The 24,205-nt window shown below is 47.7% G+C and overlaps 1 protein-coding gene across 3 annotated transcripts; it reads left to right on the top strand.

The window, feature by feature from the left end:
• The first annotated feature begins 538 nt into the window (after positions 1–538).
• On the top strand, positions 539–23,814 carry OSR1 (odd-skipped related transcription factor 1). 3 transcript variants are annotated; one of them, XM_033142913.1, is made up of 4 exons: positions 539–690; positions 1,406–1,523; positions 17,512–18,192; positions 22,936–23,814. In XM_033142913.1, exons 2-4 carry the CDS (start codon positions 1,459–1,461, stop codon positions 23,069–23,071), a joined length of 882 nt encoding a protein of 293 aa, XP_032998804.1. In that variant the 5' UTR covers positions 539–690; positions 1,406–1,458; the 3' UTR covers positions 23,072–23,814. The 3 variants fall into 3 exon arrangements, with proteins under 3 accessions (XP_032998804.1, XP_032998805.1, XP_032998806.1); XM_033142914.1 differs by having other exon boundaries at positions 1,379–1,523; XM_033142915.1 differs by lacking the exon at positions 1,406–1,523.
• Positions 23,815–24,205: the final 391 nt, after the last annotated feature.

Genomic DNA, 24,205 nt, shown 5'->3' with positions numbered 1-24,205 from the left:
CAGCCGCGATCCGTTGGAGAAAGCGCCGCCAAAGCTCTGAGCCTAAGATGGGAGATGGGAGCGACCCCTCTCTCCATTCCCGGGAGATCACTTAAGAGCTTAGCGCCCTAGTTGTCTCACAGACTCGGCTGCCCGGGGGCTCCTCTTGACTCTCTGCCAAGGCTTGTTCGAGGTGCGAGCGTGGTGTGGGGGCAGCGAGGGATGCCACTGGAGCGAAGGCGGAGCGCGTTGGTTGCTCGGAATCCGGGAGCCGAGCGACCGAAGTTAGAGCTTCCCAGTTAGAAACTTTCCCCCCCTTCCAGTGCGCATGCCCAGGGGTGGGGAAGGCGAGGGGGGGCGGGAGAGAGGGGGTTGAAATAAGGAGGCGGCCGAGGGAAGGGATCCGCTCAGTCGGCGCTCGCCTTGCTCCAAGGCGCTTTTGCCTGCAGCCCTTCCAAGCCAGCCGAAAGAAAGAGCGCGGTGCCGAGAGGCTCTCCGCCACCTGGTGCGCTACTTCGCTACTTCGCTCCTTCGCTCGCCCTCCTGCCCGCCTCTCCGCCCCTTCCACCGGATCTGCCAGCGGGAGAGCAGGCGAGCCGAGGGCCCGGCCCGGCGCGGGCAACACCACTTTGCACAACTTTGAAGCTGTGCAGTTTCGCCCACGGAGGATCTTGAACCATCTGCCGGCGGTGGAGCGGAGATCGGGATTAGGTAAATATTTAGATTTACCTGGCACCCCCCCCAAAAAAAAAACCCTCTTCTGTGGCTGTGTGTCCCGTGCCCTCATTCTCCGGTAGCTTCACGAGATTCAGGTCCTGTTGTGAAGTTCGCGGAGTTCAGCTAGGCCGTCTGGTTCCGCCCCCCAGATAAACTCTTAGCTATCAAGATGCTCGGATTTTCTTGCAGACGCAGAGCACAATCTGCCTACTTCGGCGCCAGCTGTTAAGCGGTCCGGCTAAGGCAGGCGTCCCAGCAGTTAGCAGCCCACCCTGCAGTTCCTATGCCCCTTCTTCCCCTTGGCAGAATTGGTTCTCTCCAACCCCACAAGGCTGCAATCCTAAACCTGGCGGGAAATTAGCCTCGTTGCGTTCAGAGATAGGAGTTTGTTCGTGAAGTAGCCTATCCAAGCGTCTAGGGCGAACTGGGCAATAAAAGTCCCACGGAGAGACGGATGTCACCAGGATGCGATCCTAAACATGTGGATTAAGTGCAAGCGAGTCCCGTCTAGGCGATAGGGCTTGTTATCCGAGTTAGGCGCTCAGACAAGGGCCACGAGGCGATCCGAGCCCCCCCGTCCTCATCCTAAACGCGCTATATTATCAGAAGTTCCTCCCGTTGGTTACAGGAGGAACTTCCCAGGATGTCCGCTGAGCCTGACACACTTTTTGTTTTTTTTAAGACCCCGATCCTTAACGTGTTTCCTCAGAAGGCAGGTCGGGAATTCGTCCTTCCAGATCTGTTTCTAGGATCGCAGTGCCAATGCGCTTAAGGGTCGGGCTGCTGATTTTACTAAACCCTGGCAGTTCCACGCGCACCAGAGACCGGTATGTTTTTGCTACCAAGCGTAATTATGCGTGGGTGTGTACGATTTTGTGTGTGTGTTTTGCGCGCTCACTCGCTCGCGCCTGCTATTCATAGCCCACTGGGGACTATAGCAAAACAACAACAACAAACCATCGTCTCTGGGCGTGATATGGAATGTGCAGTACCTACTTGCCTGCGCATAGGTGGAGGGGGAAACGGTTGGGTCCTAAGCAGATAGCATATTTGGAAACGAGTTCAGCCAAAATCAAGGGGGCATACTTCCAAAAGGAATTTAGGACTGGTGTATATGTGTGAGAGTACACATTTCTGAGCCGTGGGATAGTACAAGGGAGAATTTCTATATCCTTCGCTTTGCTTGCTATATAAACCACAACCACAACTCGTTGGCATTGCTGGAATTTAGGGCGATGTCTCTGCAGCAGGTATGTAGTCTGACCCTGGCCATATTTAATTGGGAAGTGTTGAGTCTTTCGGAGAATGTGCACAGGGTTGCACCCTTACTTGAAAATTCTCCACGTTATAATCTTAAAGTAGGTTCGCGTGGAGTTGCGATTTCAGAATCGCGCTCAATCCCCGCCAATTTCAGCGGAGTTTACTTCCAAGCAAGGCTCCCTTGAAAGGGTGTGCAAGGCTGAACTGTAAAATACAATGCAACCGACTGGACAAATGCGTGTGTAAATGTTCGGGGTGTAGCGAGGCAAGAAGTTTCGGTTTCACTGGGTTCTCTTCTGATCCATCTCAGATCAAGTCTGTCTCTTGAAGTATTGCTTTGTGGGCCTGTCTCTTACACCGATGCACACCTTACCTGCCTTGAAAACTTCGTAACCTTTCCGTTTTAAAGGCGTTTCATCCTCACACTCTTGAAGAGAAAGACACCCATTCATTTCGAATGCAGCTCTCTTCCTTTCCGGTTTATTTAACCAGTAGCGGCGAATCGTAAACGGATAGAAACTTCGGGTGTTGCTCTCGTTGCTACGCAAGAGATGGCTGTCCGTGTTATTCACCCCGGGCCGCCAGCAGGCCTGCAGGAGTTTTTCAGCAGCAATTCGAGTTTTCCGTGTTTTTCATATCAGTTTTCACTGCCAGATGTAGGGGAGCCGATCTAATCCGAAATACTCTCGTGTTGTGAATAACAGCAGCTGGTTAAATAAACAGAAGTACTTCGAGCGAACGGGCTGATTTAAATCGACCCACAGACAGATCTCTCTTTGCGCAAGGTTGGCACCAAAAGCGCCCGTCTATGTCTGACTGTCTGCATGTTCAAAGAGGTGCAGGGGTTTTTTGTTTTGTTTTGGAGGGGGAAGTAGCTTCCTTTGTGGGAATAATTCAATCTCTTTTCAGAATTACAGTAGTGTGTAAATAATGTGTTTGGGGTGGGGGGTGCGGAGAGAGGCAGAAGTAGTAGATGTCCGAAAACTATATAGATTCGTTTCCATCTCGATGACATGAAATGATTGTTTCGAGTCAGCGGGATCCACTTCCAGTGGCGCTCAGCTTCCAAGTAATGGGATCGAGGGAGGGAAAGTCAGCATCGTCAGCCTCAGGCATTATCCAGGAACAATGTATATTTTGGATCGAGGAAAGCGAATACTGTTAAAAGACTTTGGCATTCCTTCTGCTTCCCTGCCTCCAGCCATTATTTCTTTCCTCAATCAGCTATTATTATTATTATTATTATTATTATTATTATTATTATTATTATTATTATTATTATTATTATATCATCAGTCGCCTTTAGCTGTCCTAGAATGCAGTTCCTTATTACAATTAACAAAAGCGCCGTCCAGAACGGGATACTTTCTATTTCGTAGGATTTTGCATTACAGTTTAGCGGACCATCGGGGTTGCGATGCGCGTTTACTCCAGGGTGAATTCCGTATAATATCGATGGTGCTTCTCTCTGAGTAAACATGAGCGTTATATTCCTCCAATGGAAGTTACTGCAAAGTCATGTGGTTTAGGTCAGGGGTGATGGTGGTGATGGGGGGGGGGAGAGAATTCCCATGCATGACATCAGCAGCCTGATCCTAACCACGTTTACTCAGAAGTAAATCCAGCTGTGTTTAGGATGGCAGCCTCTAATTCCTGGTCTTCCTTTTCATTCCCCACACCAGATTCCCCAGTGCGGTAATGCTCCTGGCACAGTAATTTAGGACTGACTTGCGCTTTTTCTTTCTTTCTTTCTTTCTTTCTTTGTCTTGTAAGCTATGCGCTGCGCGCAAACACGATCATGGGATGTCGAAGAGAGGGACAGAGGTGGTTCAAATGGATAACGATCCGCGGAGTAAAAATGATGGTCATCATTACTCCTGTATCTCCATCCCCTCAACAGAGTAGCCAAGCAAAATAAGCCACCAAACCAAGAACTGCCCCCTCGAAAAATGGTCTCTCGTTTTCTGTCCTGCATCCCTAGTCACACAAGCGGGCGAAACAGAGGGAGAGAGGGACTTTTTAGCGTCAGGTGAGAAGATCCCTGTTACCTCCAAGGACACCGCCACTTAATTTGTGGATTCAAAAGTCCCTTGGCATCAGCCTGGTTATGCTGCTGCTTAGGTCAGTAAATATCTTGAAGGCCTTTTAAACGCGCAGGCTGACATGTTCACCAAGTGACGCTTGCACCTCCAATTTCTAAGGACATCTGTATAGAACTACGTCCCGCAAATCTAGATTCGCCTTGCTTGCAAAGTCTTAGGGCTCGAGCTGTTTATTTAGTTTGGATTTCCAGAATTTGGGGGCATCGGATGAAAAGCAGTTTGTTTGTTTGCTCTTTTGCTTTAGTCTCTCTCTCTATTAGCCACAAGGATACCTTTTAAGATTTTAGCGCCCCATTATTTCCTCTGTGTAGGAGGTGTGTGTGTGAGAGAGAGGGGGGGGGAGACGAGAGAGAGAGAGAGAGACCACTGTCCCAGAATTGTTTTGCAGCAGCTCATAACTACTGCCTTTCGACAGTAGGAGCGATTTCAAACGGCTGCTGTGAACACTTGATCCTGGCGATCTGTAGTATTCAAAGCGGAGGTGTGAGGGTGCAAGGGGGGGAGGAGAGGGGAAGGGGTTGATTTCTGGGGTGTGAGCAAACAACTGCGAGGGCGTCCGCGGGGCTTGTCAGCACCGATTGCACGATAAAACGTGATTATTATTTTTTTAAAAAACGGAAAGCAAGAAATTAACGAAGTCTGTTTAGCTGGGCTCCGCCAGGCAAAGGCGCAGAGGCCGCTGGAGTCCTGCCAGCGCTCATTAAGGGACGCAATTAACTCGTTCACGCTCAATTAGAGCCGTACATAACTCCGTTTGAGGAGATCCCGTCGCACCCTTTTCAGAAAGCGGAATGCTCCGCGCGGCTGGAGCCAGGAGAGTCGCCCGCCCGCCCGCCGGCCACGCCAATTCCCCTTTCCTGTTTTGTTTCCTCAACACAGGTAGAGGCCACGCTCGATTTCCTCCTGCGCTGCTCGCAGCAATGGAAGGGGGGAGAGAGAGAGAGTGAGTGAGAGAGAGAGAACGAACGAGCAGTATCCCTCCAGCTTCGGGGGTTTAAGGGGAGACGATTTCTTTTCTAGTTCTGGCCGGGTTACTGTTCCAGACACCCTGGCTTGAGGAAGGAAATCCGTGGGATCTCCTTCACGTGTTCGTCTGAAACGACTTTGTTTTTTTATTATTATTAATGTAGCGCGGTGAACGTTTTTCGTAGGTGACATAATCGAAAGGCGCACGACGCACCCCCCCGCCCCGCGGAGATTACAAACGGAATGCAAGCGGGCAGGAGGAAATACGAAGGTTTCTCATACGAACCGTGTTAGATAATGAAACGACCCCAATCCTTTATAAAAATGAAAAACAAAAAATCTAAAGACATTTAATAGAGACGGTCCTGTGTTTTGGATGAATAGCGGGTGCTGCCAAGTGTTTGTGCTTGTTTTTAATAAGGTTGCAATCATTTAAGCCATTGCTATCCTAGACATAGCTACCCAGAGATAGAACCCATTAAGATGAATTGCAAGTGGTTATAGGATCGAAGCTTTGGCACGACATCAAGGGTCTAGAGGATGTGGGGCAGGAGGAGCTTTTTATTTTTCGCTTCGTGTAAAGAAGGTCAAAACAAAACAAAATACTGAGCATAAATAGATTAACCGCCCCCCCGAGCGCGCGCACCCAGACGCAGCACCTCCATAGAGTTCTGTCCACTCCCAACGCGTTGAAATCGTAGGCCTATAGCTGAGCTGACAGTGGGGTTTGCTCGTGGCATTGTGAATGGAGAGGCGAGCGCGAGTTTTGACTGCTTAGATTTTATTCGAAAAGCCAGCAACTTAATTTACCCTGGCCATTTCTACATGTGGAACTAATGGGGGGGGGGGCGAAAAGAGCCCAACGTGTTATTTATGAGTCGAGTATTTCATCTGCAAATATCTCCCCCCCCACTGCCGTTAGGAAAAAAAATAGATACGCCAGGCACGTGGATAATTCAGGCTTAAACTTTAAAAAACAAAGTAACCACAAGATGACCATAAAATTAAGGGGAGAGTTTCACTGCAGTCCTGGCAGCGCGAGGTTTTCGCCCTCGGGGAGAGACTTCCTCGCCTCTGCGAGGAAGCTTAGAAAAATGCGATTTCCATTACTATTTCCAATCCACAGTGCTTTAGGCTGAAATGGATTGGCAGTTCCCAAAGGCCAAAGTCTTCCCGAGGCGTGAACTGATCTGAGTGCGTAAATTAGTTGAGCAGAGTATAGTTGGAGTAGAGGACACCGCGTGTTGAGATTCCTGCACTGCAGGGGGTTGGACTAAATGACCCCCAGAACCCCATCCAGCTCCTAATCTGGGGAACCGGGTTCGCTTCTCCGCTCCTCCACATACAGCTGCTGAGTAACCTTGGGCTAGTCACACTTCTTTGAAGTCTCTCAGCCCCACTCACCTCACAGAGTGTTTGTTGTGGGGGAGGAAGGGAAAGGAGAATGTTAGCCGCTTTGAGACTCCTTCAGGTAGTGAAAAGCGGGATATCAAATCCAAACTCCTCCTCCTCCTCCTCCTCCTCTTCTTCTTCTTCTTCTTCTTCTTCTTCTTCTTCTTCTTCTTCTTCTTCTTCTACAATTCTATAGGAATAGAGTGAGCTTGGAAAGGCCTTTCATGGATGTCGGCGGAACTTACCGACACTTGAACTCCTAGCCACCTCGAAATCCTCTTTCTGCTAGGCTTTCCTTCTTTGACAAGACCTCTGGTTTCAAGAGCCAGTTTGCTTTGAAAGTACCTGTAAGCGAGCTTGTTGCCTCCAACGAGTAAACAACACTCCATTGCCTGTTGCAGTCTATCTTATCTTAACTCATAAAGGATGTTACTGGCGCCTTGCGATCCTAGCGAAGAAGTAACTCCTTTTGAATTCAGCGGGGCTTACTCCCAGGTAAGTGGAGTTAGGATGGGCAGCCTTTAAGATGCAAACGTAGGGCCTGATTTTGAATATACCTCTTGATAGGTCGGTAAGGCTGCAATGCTGTGGCTGAAAACAGCTTCGGAGTCAGCATGCATCATAGGATCGGAGCTGCAGGGGAGTAGCGCACTAAGTAAGAATCGTGGCCTGGCAAGCCACAAATAGAGCAGTATGTCCGTGGTGAAGACCGCTTTGGACTTCTTCTTCTTCTTCTTCTTCTTCTTCTTCTTCTTCTTCTTCTTCTTCTTCTTCTTCTTTATTATTATTATTATTATTATTATTATTATTATATTCTAATTCAATTGCTGCTGAAGCCGGCCCTGCAATGCCATAAAAATGCCTATGCCTGCCCCTTCTTTTGCCATCTTTTTTTCTGTTTGCTGAAGCCTAAAATAACGTCCCAGGCAAGCAACGTTCCAGACAGGTGTTACGTCTGATCACCTGCAAACCGTATGGAGACTCAAGGGCAGCGTTCGCCAGTCTGGGTGAGAGTTAGCTCCCACCTGCCTCAGGCAGAACACCTCTGCTAGCTGCGGAGGGTGGAAGTTGTAGCCCAAAGCAACAAAGTTAGAGCAAAAAGGGTGGCTGGGGGTGAAGAAACAAAGCTGCCAGGCCAGGCCTGCTCGCTCAACTCCCAGCCCCACAGGAGGAGAAGAGGAGGTATCTATCTATCTTCTACCGTGTGAGGACTTAGGGCGCTGAGTCAAAGAGAGATGGCCTCTCGTCTCTCAAATACAGGCAGTTACAGATCAAAGTGATGCCAAAGGGCAAATGAATCGCAATTACATTTCCATTAAATAAATGAAATAAATGGGATCGCTCAGTCGGTAGAGCATGAGACCCTTAATCTTGGGTCGTGGGTCCGAGCCCCACCTTGGGCAAAATATTTCTGCATTGCGGGGGGGGGGGGGTTGAGCTAGATGACCCTCGGGGATCCGTTCCGACTCTACAATTCTATGAAGCAGTTTCCAGTCGTTCGCGTGTGCCTTTGCATCCGTCGGCGCTCTGGAAGGGGAAAGAGAGTTATGTCTTACGGAGTAAAGGGGACATCTTTCTGCACAAGCGTCCTTCTCAATTCCCCCCTCCCAAACACCCTCGCATTATTATTATTATTATTATTATTATTATTATTATTATTATTATTATTATTATTATTAAAAAGCTGGAGAGTGAGTTGATTTACAAAAGAGAGCTCCCCTAAAACAGGCACCCCCTTGTTAAATTACACTAGGGATAAATTCCTCCATTCCTCAAAAGCTTGAGGCGGACAGAAAGCAACGGCTGAAGGGGGCTGGGGGGGGGTACAGCTGTCAACCTTTCCCTTTTCTTGCGAGGAATCCTATTCGGAATAAGGGAATTTCCCTTAAAAGGGGGGGGGAGTTGACAGCTATGGCTTGGGGAGGGGCGAGAAAGGAAACGCTGCATTTCCACAGGGTTGCAGCGCAGATGTTGCGCAACAGCTGCTGCTTAAATCAGGTTCCACTCGGCCCAGATCCGGGCTAAACTCCGGATGTAGACAAACCTTTCTTGCCTTGGCGGGCAAAGTTCCACTGTAAGCGAAGGGATTTGGTTGCTATTGCGAGGATCAAGATGCGGGTGGACTTGCAGACCGAATTTATAGGGTAACATTTACACCCCTCCTTCTCTGTAGATTCAAGTGGGCGTCCTTTCGCATTCCGGTGGTGACATCCATATGGAAGCAAGTCCTTTGAGACAAAGCTTCCATGGACCTGACTTGGTTTGCAACCTGCTGTATACCTATTGGGGTGTGTGTGTTTTAATAACTAAATTTAATTCAAAGGACTTACTTCCAAGTAACGCTGCTTAGGGTCCCAGCTGGAATTGGGTTGTAAGGAGAAACTCAGGCCGGTGGTCAACAAAGGAGCAAACTTCTAGGGGCCGAGGGGTTTTTGGCCTCCCCAATAAAATATTCGAGGGACACCCCCCCCCCAAGCTGATGGGCATTGCCATTCAAATGTGCGCTGCATCATGCTATCGATTATGCGGGGCGGAGCTTACCTGGGGCCCCCCAATGTTTTATTCGTCGGCACCCCTAGGAGTCAACTGAGTTTTACTCAGATCTAAATTACCGGTCTTCATTAATTTCGGAGGGTCTCCTCTGAGTAAGACTTGGTAGAATGCAACACTTCGAACGGCAGGCTTCGGCTTCAATCCTATGCCCCCTGCGTAGCCGACGGGGCGGGCAGGGGGCAGCTGCCCCCTCAGATCAAGTAAAACAATAGAAATAACTAACTGACCAATCACGTGGGTCCTGCCCCACCCCCCAAAATCATGGTTAGTTACGCCCATGCCTGGGAGTAAGCCTCATTGAACTCCAGGGGCCTCCTTACTTTTGAGCAGATACGTCTGGGATGGTGATGTTAGACCCACTTACCGGAGAGCAAACAGGACTATCGATTCTGAGTGAACATGCATAATAGGTTGGCTTGCGCTGCGGGACTGCGATCCTAAGCACGCTTATCTAGCAAGGTTGTAGGTGGGGGGAGCTCACGTCTAGCACTTCAGTCCGAAGCATACAAACTGGTCGGAAGCGATCCCGCGCCGAAAGCGATAGGAGGGAAGGACTTCACGGAGTAAATCAGCGCTGGGATCAAACTGTAAACATTTTTTAGGATGGAGCCAATGGGTTTGTCGGTCCAGGGAAGTTTGACCATAGACTTTTGCCTGCGTTGAAATCAATGGGGCCCGTCTTCCCCCTTGGAAGGGGACTCTAGTCAGAAAAGAAGCTGATGTCCTAACAAAATCTCAGTTGAGTCGCCTAAGGCTCATGCAATGCTTTTCGCTGATTTGGGCACGGGCCTATACGGCAGGTTACCTAGGAAGCAAGTTTCCCTTGAGTCCGGGGGAGCTTGTTCCCATGCGCCAAGCCTTATGCCCTTCCCCATAAATAAAAATACTTAGTTAATTGAAGTTCTGTCCCTCTAAGGCAAATCCTGGGCAAGCCCATGCTTGCCCTCCAAGCAAAGCGCTGCAGATGGGATTGCCCGATTGCAGAGTCGGGTGTACGCACGCCTACTCCGGAGTAAGTTTCGTTGTGTCCAAAAGGACACTTGCTGCTCCCAGGCGTGTTTGAGATTGCAGCCTCAGCCGTGTGTGCGCGTGCGTGTGGAGCAGGGAAGGTTTTATTTTTGGTTAGCCTGCTGTTTATTTATTTATTTCACAAAACTTACATACCGCTTGATTGTAAACAGCCAACCAACCAACCAACCAACCAACCAACTCCCAAAGCTGTTAGTCCCCGAGTAGCTGCTTCAATTTACCCAGCGAGACGTGTCTCCTGAATTTTTTTTTTAAAAAAGAAAGAAATATTATTTTAAACGGGACCCTGCTTTATTGCCACCGAGGGCAGACGAAAGGTGGTTGAGAACTCCCAGACTCTTCTCATTTAGGGGAAGAAAGGGGGGAGGGGGGGGGAAGCTGATAAAGATCTGTTGACATGAAGCAGAATTGAAAGGTGGAGGTGACACCGAAATAAAAGGATCAACCAGCTCTGCGGTGGGGAGGAAAGTAGAGCGCAAGGAGGGGGGGGGGAGTGTCACTGCAGACCTCCAGAGAATCGTTGGCTTTGATGTCCTAAAAGGGTCCCGCCACTCGCTTATCCCCCCCCCCCACACCCAAGCTACTCGTCCCCTTCTCTGTCTCTTTCCTCGGTTGTAACAGAGGAAAAGTGTAACTTACAGATCTGGACCAAGGCCAGCAAACTTGTAACAGCCTGAATCCTCTTTCTTTCTCTCTCTCTCTCTCCACTCCCCTTTGTTTTTAAGCTAAACTGCTTCTAGCGACCAAAATCATTAGCACAATGGGTGCTATTATGAACCACGATTTTTTTCTTTTCTCCCCTCTTCCTTTCAGGAGAACCGGTGAAAGGCCGCTTCTTATTCGATTGGTGTGACTTAAAACTTTGAAAGTTAGCTCCCTCTCCTGTCTTTTTCTCTCTCTCTTTTACACACACACACACACACACACACACACACACTTGCCCTAGCGGGACATTCTCTTACAGGGCCAGATTTACGAGTAACAGATCCATCCGGTTAAACCACAGTCCTTGGATTTAAAACGATTAAAAAAAAAAATCAGTTCTGAAAACTGAAGGGTGCATGCTTAAGCACGTTGACAGTTAATAATAATAATAATAATAATAATAATAATAATAATAATAATAATAATAATATGCTGGGTAATCCGTACCTTAAACACACACACATATGGAAGCAAGCCAACTGTTTTTTAGTGGAGCATATTTCTAGGATTGGAGTCTTAATTCTAATTTTTTTATTTTGTTTTGACTATGGCAGACCAACACGGCTACCTACCTGTAGATGAATACACGGGTTTAAATAAAATACAAGGACTTTACTGGGCTGTGAATCGGATTGTAAATATTTACACATGGCAAGACTTAAAAGTACACGGGGATATGCCGTAGTAGAGATTTCTCTCCACTTTCCGAACTAAACTGCATTCCATAAATCGCCCACCCCCAAGCCTTCAAAATAAGCCTGTATAAACCAAAATACTGAGGCACGATTTCCGATCGCAGTGAATCTTCCCATTGGACCCTGCACGGATTCACATGCTCAAGAGGAGGAACGCAAACGGGTCCAACATGTTCGTTTCTTGAAGAATATGCCATTTCTGACGCTAAACGCACTTGTTCAGAAGTTGTCCTATTGATTTCACGGGACATGTACTTCCTTGCAAACGGTTTTTAGGGGATCTGCTATTGTCCTCTCGCCTGAAAAGGAACGGGATCCATCCCCGTGTCAGCTGCCCCGCTCTATTTCAAAAATGGCCTAAACGTAAGGAGTTTGATCAATATCTCTTGGTAATAAGCGGCTGTGCATGCGAATAATTAAAAAAAAATGATGGGGGAGACCTTTAAAAAAACAACACAGCGCCCTGGTCCTTAAACAGTTAAATTTAACAGAGGGGGTGGGGGGAGGTTGCAGCGTGTGTGTTTTAATCGACCGGTATACCAAATTTATCCAATTAGAAAAGGCAAATCTTGGCCAAATGTCACACTCGTTTATTCTGGGTCAGTGCGATGGAATTTCTGTAGACTTTCCTTTTTCCTTCTCCCCCCACCCCCGCCTTTTCTTAAGGCTGATTTATGTAAAGTGGTGTGAAAGGTGGACTCGGGGCAGATCTTTAGTGAGAAGATCCGTGAACAGCAGAACCGCCAGACAAACAGCGCGTCGCCCTTTAATCTTCTCGGCTTCGCGTCTGATCCATCCCATCTCAGCTGCTCGTGAACAATCCCTGCGCTTTCGCTTGGCTCCTTTTTTGCAGCAGTTTGGTGCGCGCGCGCGCTCTTGTTTTGCTGTCGCTTTGGGTGTGTGTGTGTGGGGGGGGGGAGCAAACTAAAAAAGCAAACTTAGCAACAATAAGTTTTCATCGAGAGGCTTTAACCCCCCCCCTCCACATTTCTTTTATTTTGTTTGGGAAGAGCTTTCCAAGCACCCGTGGCAGAGCATGGGTGTGACGTCACAGGGCAAGGCTACGCGTCACCATTATGTCAAATGCAGACTATAAAAGGAACTTGTTGAGCGCTAAGCAGAGGCAAATACTCTCTCTGGATGAAACTTTGCACTGCGTCCTGGGTACTGCAGAGAGATCCCCAGCATGTTTAAAGGTAAAGGTAAATGGACCCCTGACCGTTAGGTCCAGTCGCGGACAACTCTGGGGGTTGTTGTTGCGCTCATCTCGCTTTACTGGCCGAGGGAGCCGGCATACAGCTTCCAGGTCATATGGCCAGCCAGCATGACTAAGCCGCTTCTCGCGAACCAGAGCAGCGCAAGGAAACGCTGTTTACCTTCCCGGCAGAGTGGTACCTATTTATCTACTTGCACTTCCTGCTTCCCAGCTGCAAGGTTGGCAGAAGCAGGGACTGAACAACAGGAGCTCACCCCTTCTGAGGGGATTTGAACCGCCGACCTTCTGATTGGCAAATCTGCTGCGGGCTCAGAATAAGTAGAAAGGTCTAAACCCGAACATATGCAACGATTGTAAATAAGAACCAAGTCCCATGTAAATGCAATTATAACATATTTTGGGGGGGCTGTTTTATTTCCCCAACCACGGAAAGTACAGGCACTCCCGCACAATTATTGCCGAAATACATTTTCGGCTGCAGCCTTAATGCACGTGTTTTAAATCTTGTAGAAATCTGCAGTACTTTGGTTGGCGTTGATTTTTTCTGGAACAGGCTCCAGATCCTCAAGCATCCGTACTCCGGCATTACTGGTTAAAGGACAGCTTGCCGAGGCCGTCAGCGACCTTTGCCAACCTAACCATTCAGCCGCGCGGAAGACGCTTCTGCGGCGCTAGTTAACTGATGGAAATCGAAATCAACCTCTTGGCTTTGAAATCGAAGGGCCGCGTTCTGTCCTGCGAGTGCAATTTTGATCCCAGTCGCTGAATCTACCCAAGTCTTAGGTCCCTATCCTAAAACACGCTGCTGGCTTCAATCCGAGGGCCGAGGGCGCCTATTGAATGACAGCCCGCAGGTGTGTGTGTGTGTCAATCACATCCGTGACCATTGGGCCCTGGATTTCAGCAACGTGCATAAAAAGTCCGATCGTTTGCAGGTTTTATTTAGTATTTTAGGGGAAGTCATTCTCTCCCATCCCCCATCTCTTTCTGCTGGAGAAATGAGACTGAAAAGTACAGCCTTGGCTTAAAACTCCTGCTTCCCCCAGGACTGACAGAAACAGCTTTTATAGCTGATCCGAAATCAGGGGGGCCAACTTGAAGAATTTTTTTTTTTAAGGGGGAGGGGCAGGCAAGTCTTTCCCGAACAATCGATCGCAAGATGTGACGCACGCACACCATTTGAAAAGCAATGCCCATCCACTTTAGGGGGCGGCCCCCTCTCATATTTTATGGGGGCGGGCCGAAGGGACCTCGGTTCTGCCCCCTAACAAAAGTCTGCCCCCCAAAAAAATCCTGGCTACGCCCATGACCTCAGCCCCGGGGAGTTGACTCCTATGTCTCAAACACAAGGGCGCACGGGCCGTTCTCCTGGCTTTGTGCACGTGGCTCGATCCCTAGGGCCGTCAAACAGCAGAGAAAACTCTTCTAAATTTCCTCTCGCTCTGGTCTAAGGCGACAGTTCTTAATTTACTATTGCTATCAACTGCCATCCCATGGACAGTTAACAGGAGGCAAGGAGGCGCCCATCGAAGTAGCTGCAAGGAGCGCTGACTTCCTCCTGGGCGTGCATTAGGGTTGCGTGGTCCCATTCTCTGCCTAGACGGCTCCTGTTCACCCCAAGGAATGGAGGGGATATAGGAGCCAACTCCCCGCAGAAGGGGTCTTCGCAACCCCAGTAAAATATTTGAGGGGTCCGCCCCCCAAGTTGATGGGCATTGCCAATCAAATGGTGTGTACCGCCGCGCGATGTGCAATCTTTAATAAAATACCGCGTGGGGCCCCCTATAAACCCCGCCCCATAATCACATGATGCGGTGCACGCAACTATTTAAATGGCAATGACCATCACCTTTGGGGAGGGCCGCCCGTGGGCATGGTCAGGGGGGTGCAGGGGGGCAGCTGCCCCCTAAATCAAGTACATAATAAAAAAACTAACTGACCAACCGCATCGCAGATAACTCGGTTCTGCCCCCCCCACAATGCCTGCCCCCTAAAATAAATCCTGGCTATGGCCCAGCCCCCTCAAATATTTTAATTGGGGGGGTCCGGAGCCCCCTCGGCCCCTAGCAGTTGGCTCCTATGTAATCGATTATGCGAGGGTGGGTCTTGTCCCCTCCCATTTTATCCAAATTGGCACCCCGATGGGGTGTGTGGGATTTTTGTCTCGTTTTGTAGCAAAGCCCTCTCTCGATGTAGAACGGGGCAGGCAGTTCGGAGGAGCTGCAAATGGACGAGGCGAGGGAAGGAGGGGCCCCCCACGCAGAGCTATGTTAAATCCTTGTACTCTGCTTTCCGAAGCAAATTGGAGGTCAGAGTTGAAGCGGAGCGGGGAGCAGAGGAGAGGGCAGAGAAGCCGCGAGCAAAGCGGGGAGTTTCCTGCCTTAAGTGAAGGTCCAGGCCTTCCCGGTCTTATCGCCAGCAGGCAGCGACACGGACCTCGCGCTGCCTGCCTGGTCTCCAAAACCAAACTGGACTCTCACCTTGTTGGGTGGGGCCAAGGGGCGTTGGCGGATTTGCAGCGCATCTGTTAGGATTAGGTTGCGTCCAAAGGTCCTAGGGCCAATGGGAACACAGCCTGCGTGTTGCTATGCGCCGTTTAGCAAAATAAGTAAAAAGCCATCAACCCCTGGTCTTCTAAGAAACAAGGCATTTTTGTGATACTGCTTCTGTATCCATGGTGTGGTCCTTTGAGAAGCTGAGTGGCTCTTGTGTATTTTTTTTCGGGAAAATATTTTTTTATTAAAGATTTTATTGAATTACAAAAGAACCTGCAATCTCTCTCTCTCTCTCTCTCTCTCTCTCTCTCTCTCTCTCTCTCTCTCTCTCCCGCCCCCCAATCATAGAGTCTCTTAGTTACGTTCAGTATAAGACTCGGCTCTTGTTAAATTACACAAGAGGAAGCTAATTTTGGTGGCTAAAGAGTAGCAGAAGTTCTACCATCAAGAAATCAGGAGCACAGCTAGCCACCCCAACTTCCAGGAGGGGTGTTTCCTCCTATATGTAAGCTAGAAACTCCTGCCAATTATCACTGTGGCAAAAACATTTGGGGACAGCAGTTCTTTGCTACCCAAATCTCCTGTCTTTCCCTCTCCCTTTGCAATGGATAGCACAGGGTCTGATCCATGCCCACCATGATACATTTAGTAGCAAACAGCAGCTTCTTGTGAATTGGAGTACCAGTGGTTTCTACAAAAGATCTCATCTTGTTCATTGCCCACTGTTGAGGACTTCTCCCCCACCTCTCTTAGTTTTTGCCCATCCTTACTTTCTACTTGGGACAGGAAACATTCTGGTATGCATTTTATACTCCTTTAAATAACTCCTTTAAAAGGCAAATAAGAATACACAATGCTTGGATAGCACTTCCAAGTGTTCAGAGCACTTCACATACATTCATGGAATTGCAAAGTTGGACGGGACCATGAGAGTCATCTTGTCATGGGAACCAACTCCAGGGGGCCGAGGCCCCTTCCATACACCCCAATAAAATATCTGAGGGGGGCTGCCCTCCCAAAGTTGATGGGGCATTGCCATTCAAATGGGGTGAGGGTGCCATGTCACAGAATAATAGATCTGTAGAGTTGGAAGGGACCCTGAGGATCATCTAGTCCAGGGTTCAGCAACCTTTTTCAGCCGTGGGCCGGTCTACCATCCCTCAGACCATGTGGTGGGCCGGACTATATTTTGGAAAAAATAATAATGAACGAATTCCTATGCCCCACAAATAACCCAGAGATACCTTTTAAATAAAAGCACACATTCTACTCATGTGAAAACATCAGGCAGGCCCCACAAATAACCCAGAGATGCATTTTAAATAAAAGGACACATTCTACTCATGTAAAAACAAGCTGATTCCTGGACCGGATTGAGAAGGTGATTGGGCCGCATCCGGCCCCTGGGCCTTAGGTTGCCTACCCCTGATCCAGTCCCTGCAATCAGGGGCGTTTCTAGCCCCTTGGGTGCCCGGGGCGGGAAACCAAGAGGCACCCCTGGGGGTGGGGCATCACAGCGTGTGTGTGTGTGTCATAACGTAATGACGCACTCACACAGCACAACACCCCGCCCCGGGGATGCGGGCTGCAGAGACCCCCGAATCCGCTGCCTGGCACCCCTGTGTGCGGCCCGCCCCTTGCCTCCATGCCGTGGCGAAAAAAGCCGCTGGAAGGGGGGGACTATTTTTGGCGCTGCTGGGGTGGAGCCACAGGGGCGGCCAGCGAGGGGGGGGGGGTTGACACTCCGCCTCGCTGGCTGCCCCTGCGGCTCCACCCTGGCAGTGCCAAAAATAGCCTAAAAAAGAAAAGAAAAGCCCGGGGGTTGGCCACCGCCCAAAGTGTCACCCCCAGCAGGGCGCTGCCTGGGGCGGGCCCCCTGCCCCCTTGCTACGCCCCTGCCTGCAATGCAGGAATATGCATCTGTCCCATACAGGGAACAAACCTGCAACCTTGGCACTGTTAGCACCTCACTCTAATCAACTGAGCTATCCAGGAACATGATCAATTATGCAAAATGGAGCTTACCTGCCCCCCCCCAATATTTTATTCAAGTTTTCACCCCTGCATCTTGTCGAACCCCTTGCAATTCAGAAATCTTTTGCCCAACGTGGGGCTCGAACCCACACGACCTTGAGATTTAGAGTCTCATGCTCTACCGACTATGGGCTATCCCATTGGTATCCTTGGAATCCTTCCTATTACCCCGTGTTGTTGCATATGGGGGGGGGGTGGCTGAGTCCGAGAGAGAGAGAGGCTTGTCTATGACCCCCTCTAGTGATTTCATGGTAGAGGTGAAATTTGAACGAGGGGCTTTTGGATTCACAGCTTTGTTTGTTCCATCCAGTAATCGGACACAATTGTGTGTGTGTTTCCCCACTCCCTTCTTTCTCTCTTTCTTTCAGGCACTTGCCTTCGCTGCCAGGCTTCTCTGCTATCATGGGTAGCAAGACTTTGCCAGCCCCGGTGCCCATCCACCCTTCCCTCCAGCTCACCAACTATTCCTTCTTGCAAGCTTTCAATGGCCTGCCCGCCGTGCCTTCGGAACACCTGCCCAACCTCTATGGCTTCAGCGCCCTCCATGCCGTTCATCTTCACCAGTGGACCCTGGGCTACCCGGCCATGCATCTGCCTCGTTCATCCTTTGCCAAAGTGCCCGGCGTGGCCAGCCTGGTGGACGCCAGATTCCAGCTGCCCGCCTTCCCTCTCTTCCCGCATGTCATCCACCCCAAACACGAAGCTGCCAACATGCCACTCAAAGCCAAGCCCCGATTTGACTTTGCCAACCTCGCTGTGGCAGCCACTCAGGAGGACCACTCGAAACTGGGACAGATCGATAGCCATGGCTCCCCTCCGGGCCTGGGCTCCTTGCTCGAGGTGACCAAGCTTTCGCCGGAGAAGAAACCCACGCGGGGGAGGTTACCTTCCAAAACCAAGAAGGAATTTGTGTGCAAATTCTGCGGCAGGCACTTCACCAAGTCGTACAACCTTTTGATCCACGAAAGAACCCACACGGACGAAAGGCCGTACACATGTGACATTTGCCACAAGGCCTTCAGAAGACAAGATCACCTGAGGGATCACAGGTAGGCCTGTGCGTATGATGGATCTGTTCTCCTGAAGCCCATCTTAATTGCGAACAATTATAGTGTCTCTTCTAGTAGCTATACCTGATTATATGTCGTGGATAACTGTTATCACAGACAAATGAGATGGTGCTACTTCAGTAAAAAATGCCCTTTACACATTAGGTAATACTGTACTTGGATATGCTTAATGGTGACTCTCCATTGTGACTTTAATGCTGCTTCTGCTGCTGCTAATAATGATGATGATGATGATGATAATAATAATAATAATAATAATAATAATAATAATAATAATAATACCCTGACCATCTAGCCACTCTGGGCGGCTTCCAACACATATAAAAATATAATAAAACATCAGACATAAAAAACTTCCCAATACAGGGCTGCCTTCAGATGCCTTCTAAAAGTTGTGTAGTTCTTTATCTCCTTGATGGGAGGGTGTTCCACAGCACGGGTGCCACTGCTGAGAAGGCCCTCTGCCTGGTTCCTTGTAACTTCATTTCTCTAAGAGAGGGAACCACCAGAAGGCCCTTGTTTCTGGGCTGAACAATGGCGGTGGAGACACTCCTTCAGGTAGAGCTGGAAAATCCAAAAATGTTTCCTAGCTGAAATGTCAGCTAAGTAACAGATGTGCAATGTGACATATTCCATCCTCTACTGCAGTGTTTTTCAACCTTTTTTGGGCAAAGGCACACTTGTTTCATGAAAAAAATCACGAGGCACACCACCATTAGAAAATGTTAAAAAAATTAACTCTGTGCCTATATTGACTATATATAAAGTATTTTTTCAATTTTTCCCACGGCACACCAGGCAACATCTCGCGGCACACTAGTGGTTGAACAGTGGTTGAAAAACACTGCTCTACTGCAAGGTTGGGAACTTTCACCTTGAGGGCCACATGTCAGCAAGGAAAAGTTAGGCAGAAACAGTATAGATACACACACCTCTCTCTACCTCCCGTCCAGGCAAGCAAGAGTTCAATGATGCATTCCAGCCAGGCAGAACACTTGGGAGATGAAATGAGGCAAGTGAGAGGTGTGACCTGGGAAAAGGGTTCATGGCCTGGAGGACCACATTCAGCACCCCCCACCCCCTGAGCATGAGGCTCTCAACACATGCTCTACTATTACATCCTGTTTCCTACTGTCATGCCCAAGCGAGTAATGATCTGTGTGAAGGATCTCCTGTTCTCTTTCTTATGCAGAAAATGCATTTATTGAGTTTTTTGGGTTTCATCCTTGCATAACATTATTTCACCAAAGTTCACCTGCGTCAGGGTTGTACCACTGATGTTGGCTGGAAGGCTGTTTTCTGAGCAGATGACCAGGGGTTGCATCCACAACCCCCATGGAGAATATCATGGTGGTCAACAAACATTCATTCCTTAAACTCCTCTTCCTGAGGCTCCCCACCCTGCACAGCTAACATTTCACTTCCTGGATCAGATCCCAGGTGAGGGAAACCCTGTCGGGGGCAGGAGGAAAAGAAAATACCAGGATCAGATTCATTGCCAAAATTATACTTGCCGATTGTTTCCCTTCCCAAGTGTGAGCACCGCTGATGCAGGCTGCAATCCTATTAATCTGGGAGTAAGCCTCATCTAAACTCAATGGAACTTACCTCTGGGCAGATGTGAATTGGATTGGGCTGTTAAATGACAAGCTAGAGCTGATTCACCAGTGGATCATGCAGATAAGCATACCTCACTGACACATGTGGATCTTTTGCACCCGAGTACATGATTGAATGATGTGGAGCAGGGTTAGCCAACGTCGTGCCCCCTGATGTCATTGGACTCCAGCTCCCATCAGCCCCAGCCAGCGTTGCTAATGACCAGGAACACTAGGAGTTGTATAGTCCAACAACATTTTGAGGGTGCCACATTGGGTATCCCTGCTGTAGAGTGTGGTAGGGGGACCAATGGAGATGCTAATGGGCTTGATAGGTCCTAGGTCCTGATATCTGATGTCCTTGACTTAAGTCTTATTTGGTCACCTCCTCTAGTGAATATCACATGACTTGCCATGCAATCAGGGTTCTAAACCTTGTAAGAAGCCAACATGCATATAGCATGCTCCCTGCTTCAGACCTTCTCCAATGCATGGAGGGTGGGGTTGGAGCAATGTCCACAAGCGCTACCCTACTCTTCCCCACATGGGATGACAATCTCAAGAAGGGACAATGGCCGCCTTCCTACACATAGACATACAGATGACTGCTCATGCAAAGGAAAACCAACAGTAGTTGATAGCAGTGGCAAAGGTCCTTATGAACACAGGAAGGGCTTTGTATGTACCGAGTCAGACCAATGGTCTACCTATCACACTATTGCCTTCTCTGGTTGGCAGAAGCCCTCTCCACTGCCTCAGACAAAGGTGTCTCCAAGCACACCAGCTTAAGATCCTTCTAACAGCTGCAGATGTTGAGGCTTGAACCTTAGTCTTCATAATGTTCTCTTCTACTCTCTTAGGGCCCCAACCCCTTCGATCTACTAATTATATGAAACAAAATGAGTGTGCATTAACACTTTTCATGAATAACAAGCTCACTTGCATTTGAAGCCAGCTGTACCCACTGCCTAGATGAAGCCAAGTATTTCAGTTGGAATGCTTTTCAGCCCAGTCTTGAGCACATTTTTGTGGAAGCACGTTCCATTGAGTTCAATGGGATTTACTGGATTGTGAGTTTAGTCCCATTTAGGATTAAGAGATGAAGGAAGATGCTTAAATACAGATAGACTTAGATAGCTCCTTTGTGGATCAGGGCATTTATTTGTTTAGAACTCTCTGTGATGTATATACAATGTTCTTTCCCTCTATTTTTGCACAGTGAGAATTGTTTAGGACAACTCATGAGTATTATGTGCTTGAAACCCACTGAAGACACGAAAAGTTTTAGCAGCCTAATGCCCAGCTAGACTCCGTTCTTGATTACTAGGACTGCAATCTTAGTCTGCAATTAGTCTTATTTATTCAGATATTATATGTAGGTTTGGCATGCTCATCACTCGAATCAAAGCAGGTAGTGGAGAAAAATAAGCAAAAATCTCATTTATAATAAAATCAGTCCCTACCTGGTACTGATTCCAACACTTCCAGTTGTTTTTTAATAAAAACATGTCTATGCTACCTATTTAATCTGATTTCATACTGTTGTGTCTCTCAGCCAAGGAACTACGGACACGGTAGGGACATCAGATAAATTCTCAGCTGCAGGGGTGTCCCTGACAACTTAAAAGTCTCAGGGCAGATGACAGCAAGAATTTGTGTATGCTAATTTCTATGCATAGGTGTACTTTGAGATTTCTGGGCAAACAGAGTGGGTCTCACCAGAACTGCAGTTTGCCACAGCCCTGGAAGCAAAGTGTAAAAATAAGGAACAAGAGATCTGGGACCCCAGGGCAAAAGGATAAGGCCCTGGGGGCTTTTGACCTTCCCTAATAACACCCCTGATCAGACCGTAAACAAATTATGCAAACTACAGTTCTCTAGAAGAAGCTGTGACAGTTAAACTGGTTTCAAGCCAGCTTAAATGAGCAGTGTAAATATGTGCCAAGGTACCATCCTAGATTCATGGCAAACTCCTCAATGGGACAGTCCCTCTGTCCTCTGAAAGGATCATATCCCCCTAAACATCATATTCATTCTACTTTCAGTGTTTCAGGACTTTCCCAACAATTGTCCCCCCCTCCCTCTGTTTTATTGCTGACAATTATTTTGTGCAGGGAAGCATGAGTGGACTTCTGGAGAACTTAAAAAAAAAGAAAGAAACTGCAACACCCAGTAATAGATCCCATAGGATTGTAGCTTTACTTATTTAATTTATAGACTGCCCTGCCACAGAAGCTCTATAACAATGCATTTAGTTAAGGTGAATTGTAAGTTTACGATTGTTCTCATCTTACACTGGGGGCAGATGCCTGTATGTTTTCTGCTGCGGAGCTAATAGCGGTTTTCAATCCTTTTCTCTCATCACTGCTGCTTTGATCAAATCTGGAGCTCTGTTTTTGGATAAAAATAAAAGTATTTGGTGATCTGAACACAGATTCCCCATGGTTCATCTCCCTTTATCCAAGGCTAACTGGATAGTCCATGTGTAAACCAGGGATTTCAACTCAAGGGGCACAAACCAAAATACAGTTATAGATTGTGTGCTTTTTAAGGGTTTAACCAGACAAACATTTCCCTGAAAGTAAGCCCCACTGAACGCAACAGGACTTAAATAAAATAAAAAAAATTTCCTTCCAGTAGCACCTTAGAGACCAACTAAGTTTGTTATTGGTATGAGCTTTCGTGTGCATGCACACTTCTACTTGGTATCTGAAGAAGTGTGCATGCAACACAAAAGCTCATACCAATAACAAACTTAGTTGGTCTCTAAGGTGCTACTGGAAGGAATTTTTATATTTTGTTTCGACTATGGCAGACTAACACGGCTACCTACCTGTAACTTGAATTATCCATGATATACTGAATTCTATATGATATATAGAAGCGCACAATAGGCTCGAAGTGGAATTTCCATGTCCATATGCCCTGCTATTAGATTTTTCTTCAGCATATCATTGTTCCCCTTTGAGAACTTCCACCAAAACTTTGACCTTCCACCTGTACATTGTAGCAAGTTAAGACAGAAATGTACGTTGGTCATCTGATTAAAAATATCTCTCTCTCTCTCTCTCTCTCTCTCTCTCTCTCTCTCTCTCTCTCTCTCTCTCTCATTTTCTCTCCCCAGATATATCCACTCTAAAGAAAAGCCCTTTAAGTGCCAAGAATGTGGGAAAGGATTTTGCCAATCCAGGACTCTAGCTGTTCACAAGACACTTCACACACAAGTAAAGGAACTCAAACCTTCGAAAATGAAATGCTAAAGCTTCTCGCCCCCATGAACTTCACGCCACACCTGGCATTCTGAAATTTAGACCAAATTCTTGACAGAGACATTGTGGAGCACTGAACACTATTGATTTTAAATTTGTTAAGGAAAGAAAAACTCAACCCCCCCCTCTCTGCATACAAACGCAGCCAGCCTTCCCAAAAACCTGGGTGCTTCCGAGTTACACAGAGGAGTGTAAATCTTGCATGACTCTGCTAAACTTTACGTCAAAAGGTGGTGCTCAAGTATTGGAGAGGAATTTCCATTGTTACGAGGCAAACAACACCCAAAGCAGTTTCCTGAAGTTTTTGCTTTTCTTTCATTTTTAATTTTTTTTTATCCTTTCTTGTATGCTTGTGTGTGACTGTTTAAAAGGCTTATCATTCATCATACTTCCGAAGAGAAAACCCAGAAGATGGTTAAAGAGAAACCGGCTTCATGTTTTAGGCACTGCTGAGATGAGAAGGAAGATCACTGATAAACTCTGTGCTTGAAAGGAAGCAAATGACCCTCCTCCTGTAATGGATCTTGCTGTCCTCTACAGATTTTTAACACCCAAGTCTTCCATCAGTGGGTCTCCTTCCTGCACACTGTGGCAAACATCCTGGGGTTTGTGTGTGTTTGTTTGTTTACGGTCTTGGGAGTGGTTTGTAACTGGTGGAATTATTTAAACAAAGCCAAACACAAAAACACCGAAAGTGGGCAAAAGTTGACAACAATAAATCAAAGTGACTGCTGCGCCCAGTATGGTCTTAGTAGTACTTTCAAGTTAGCATGTGTCTGGATGGGGGAGTGAATGGAATTAATGGGGGATGGGGTGTGTGTGGGGGTATTTGACAAATCTCAGCCTGAGAGTTTTATCCCTAGTTGTCTTTCCCACCCTCCTTAGCAGTGTAAATAATAATAATGAGACATTCCAATATGTTTTTGGTTAAAGTTATTGCTATTTGGCACTTTATGCTGATTCTTGATAATGAACATTTATCACTGGATTTATTTGTGCGCGTGCGTGTTTTTTTTTTTTTTTAAGTATTAAAATAAATTGGCATTTTACAGGCAAACGTGGCTGGGCGACCTTTTCACTCCCTCTGTTAAAAATGCTTTTAGCAAAGCCCGTGATTTCTGTCCA

This window comes from Lacerta agilis, chromosome 3 (assembly GCF_009819535.1).
Source record: "Lacerta agilis isolate rLacAgi1 chromosome 3, rLacAgi1.pri, whole genome shotgun sequence".
In the NCBI taxonomy this organism is placed as follows: domain Eukaryota; kingdom Metazoa; phylum Chordata; class Lepidosauria; order Squamata; family Lacertidae; genus Lacerta; species Lacerta agilis.
The sequence above is the reverse complement of the archived record's forward strand: the minus strand, read 5'-3'. Positions and strand labels throughout refer to the sequence as shown.

Excerpts from the sequence above, each read along its gene's own strand:
- OSR1 (XM_033142913.1), top strand. The coding sequence starts at position 1,459 with ATGCGCTTAAGGGTCGGGCTGCTGATTTTACTAAACCCTGGCAGTTCC. Across the intron at positions 1,524-17,511 it reads TCCACGCGCACCAGAGACCG|GCACTTGCCTTCGCTGCCAG; the intron begins GTATGTTTTTGC and ends TCTTTCTTTCAG. Across the intron at positions 18,193-22,935 it reads GATCACCTGAGGGATCACAG|ATATATCCACTCTAAAGAAA; the intron begins GTAGGCCTGTGC and ends TTCTCTCCCCAG.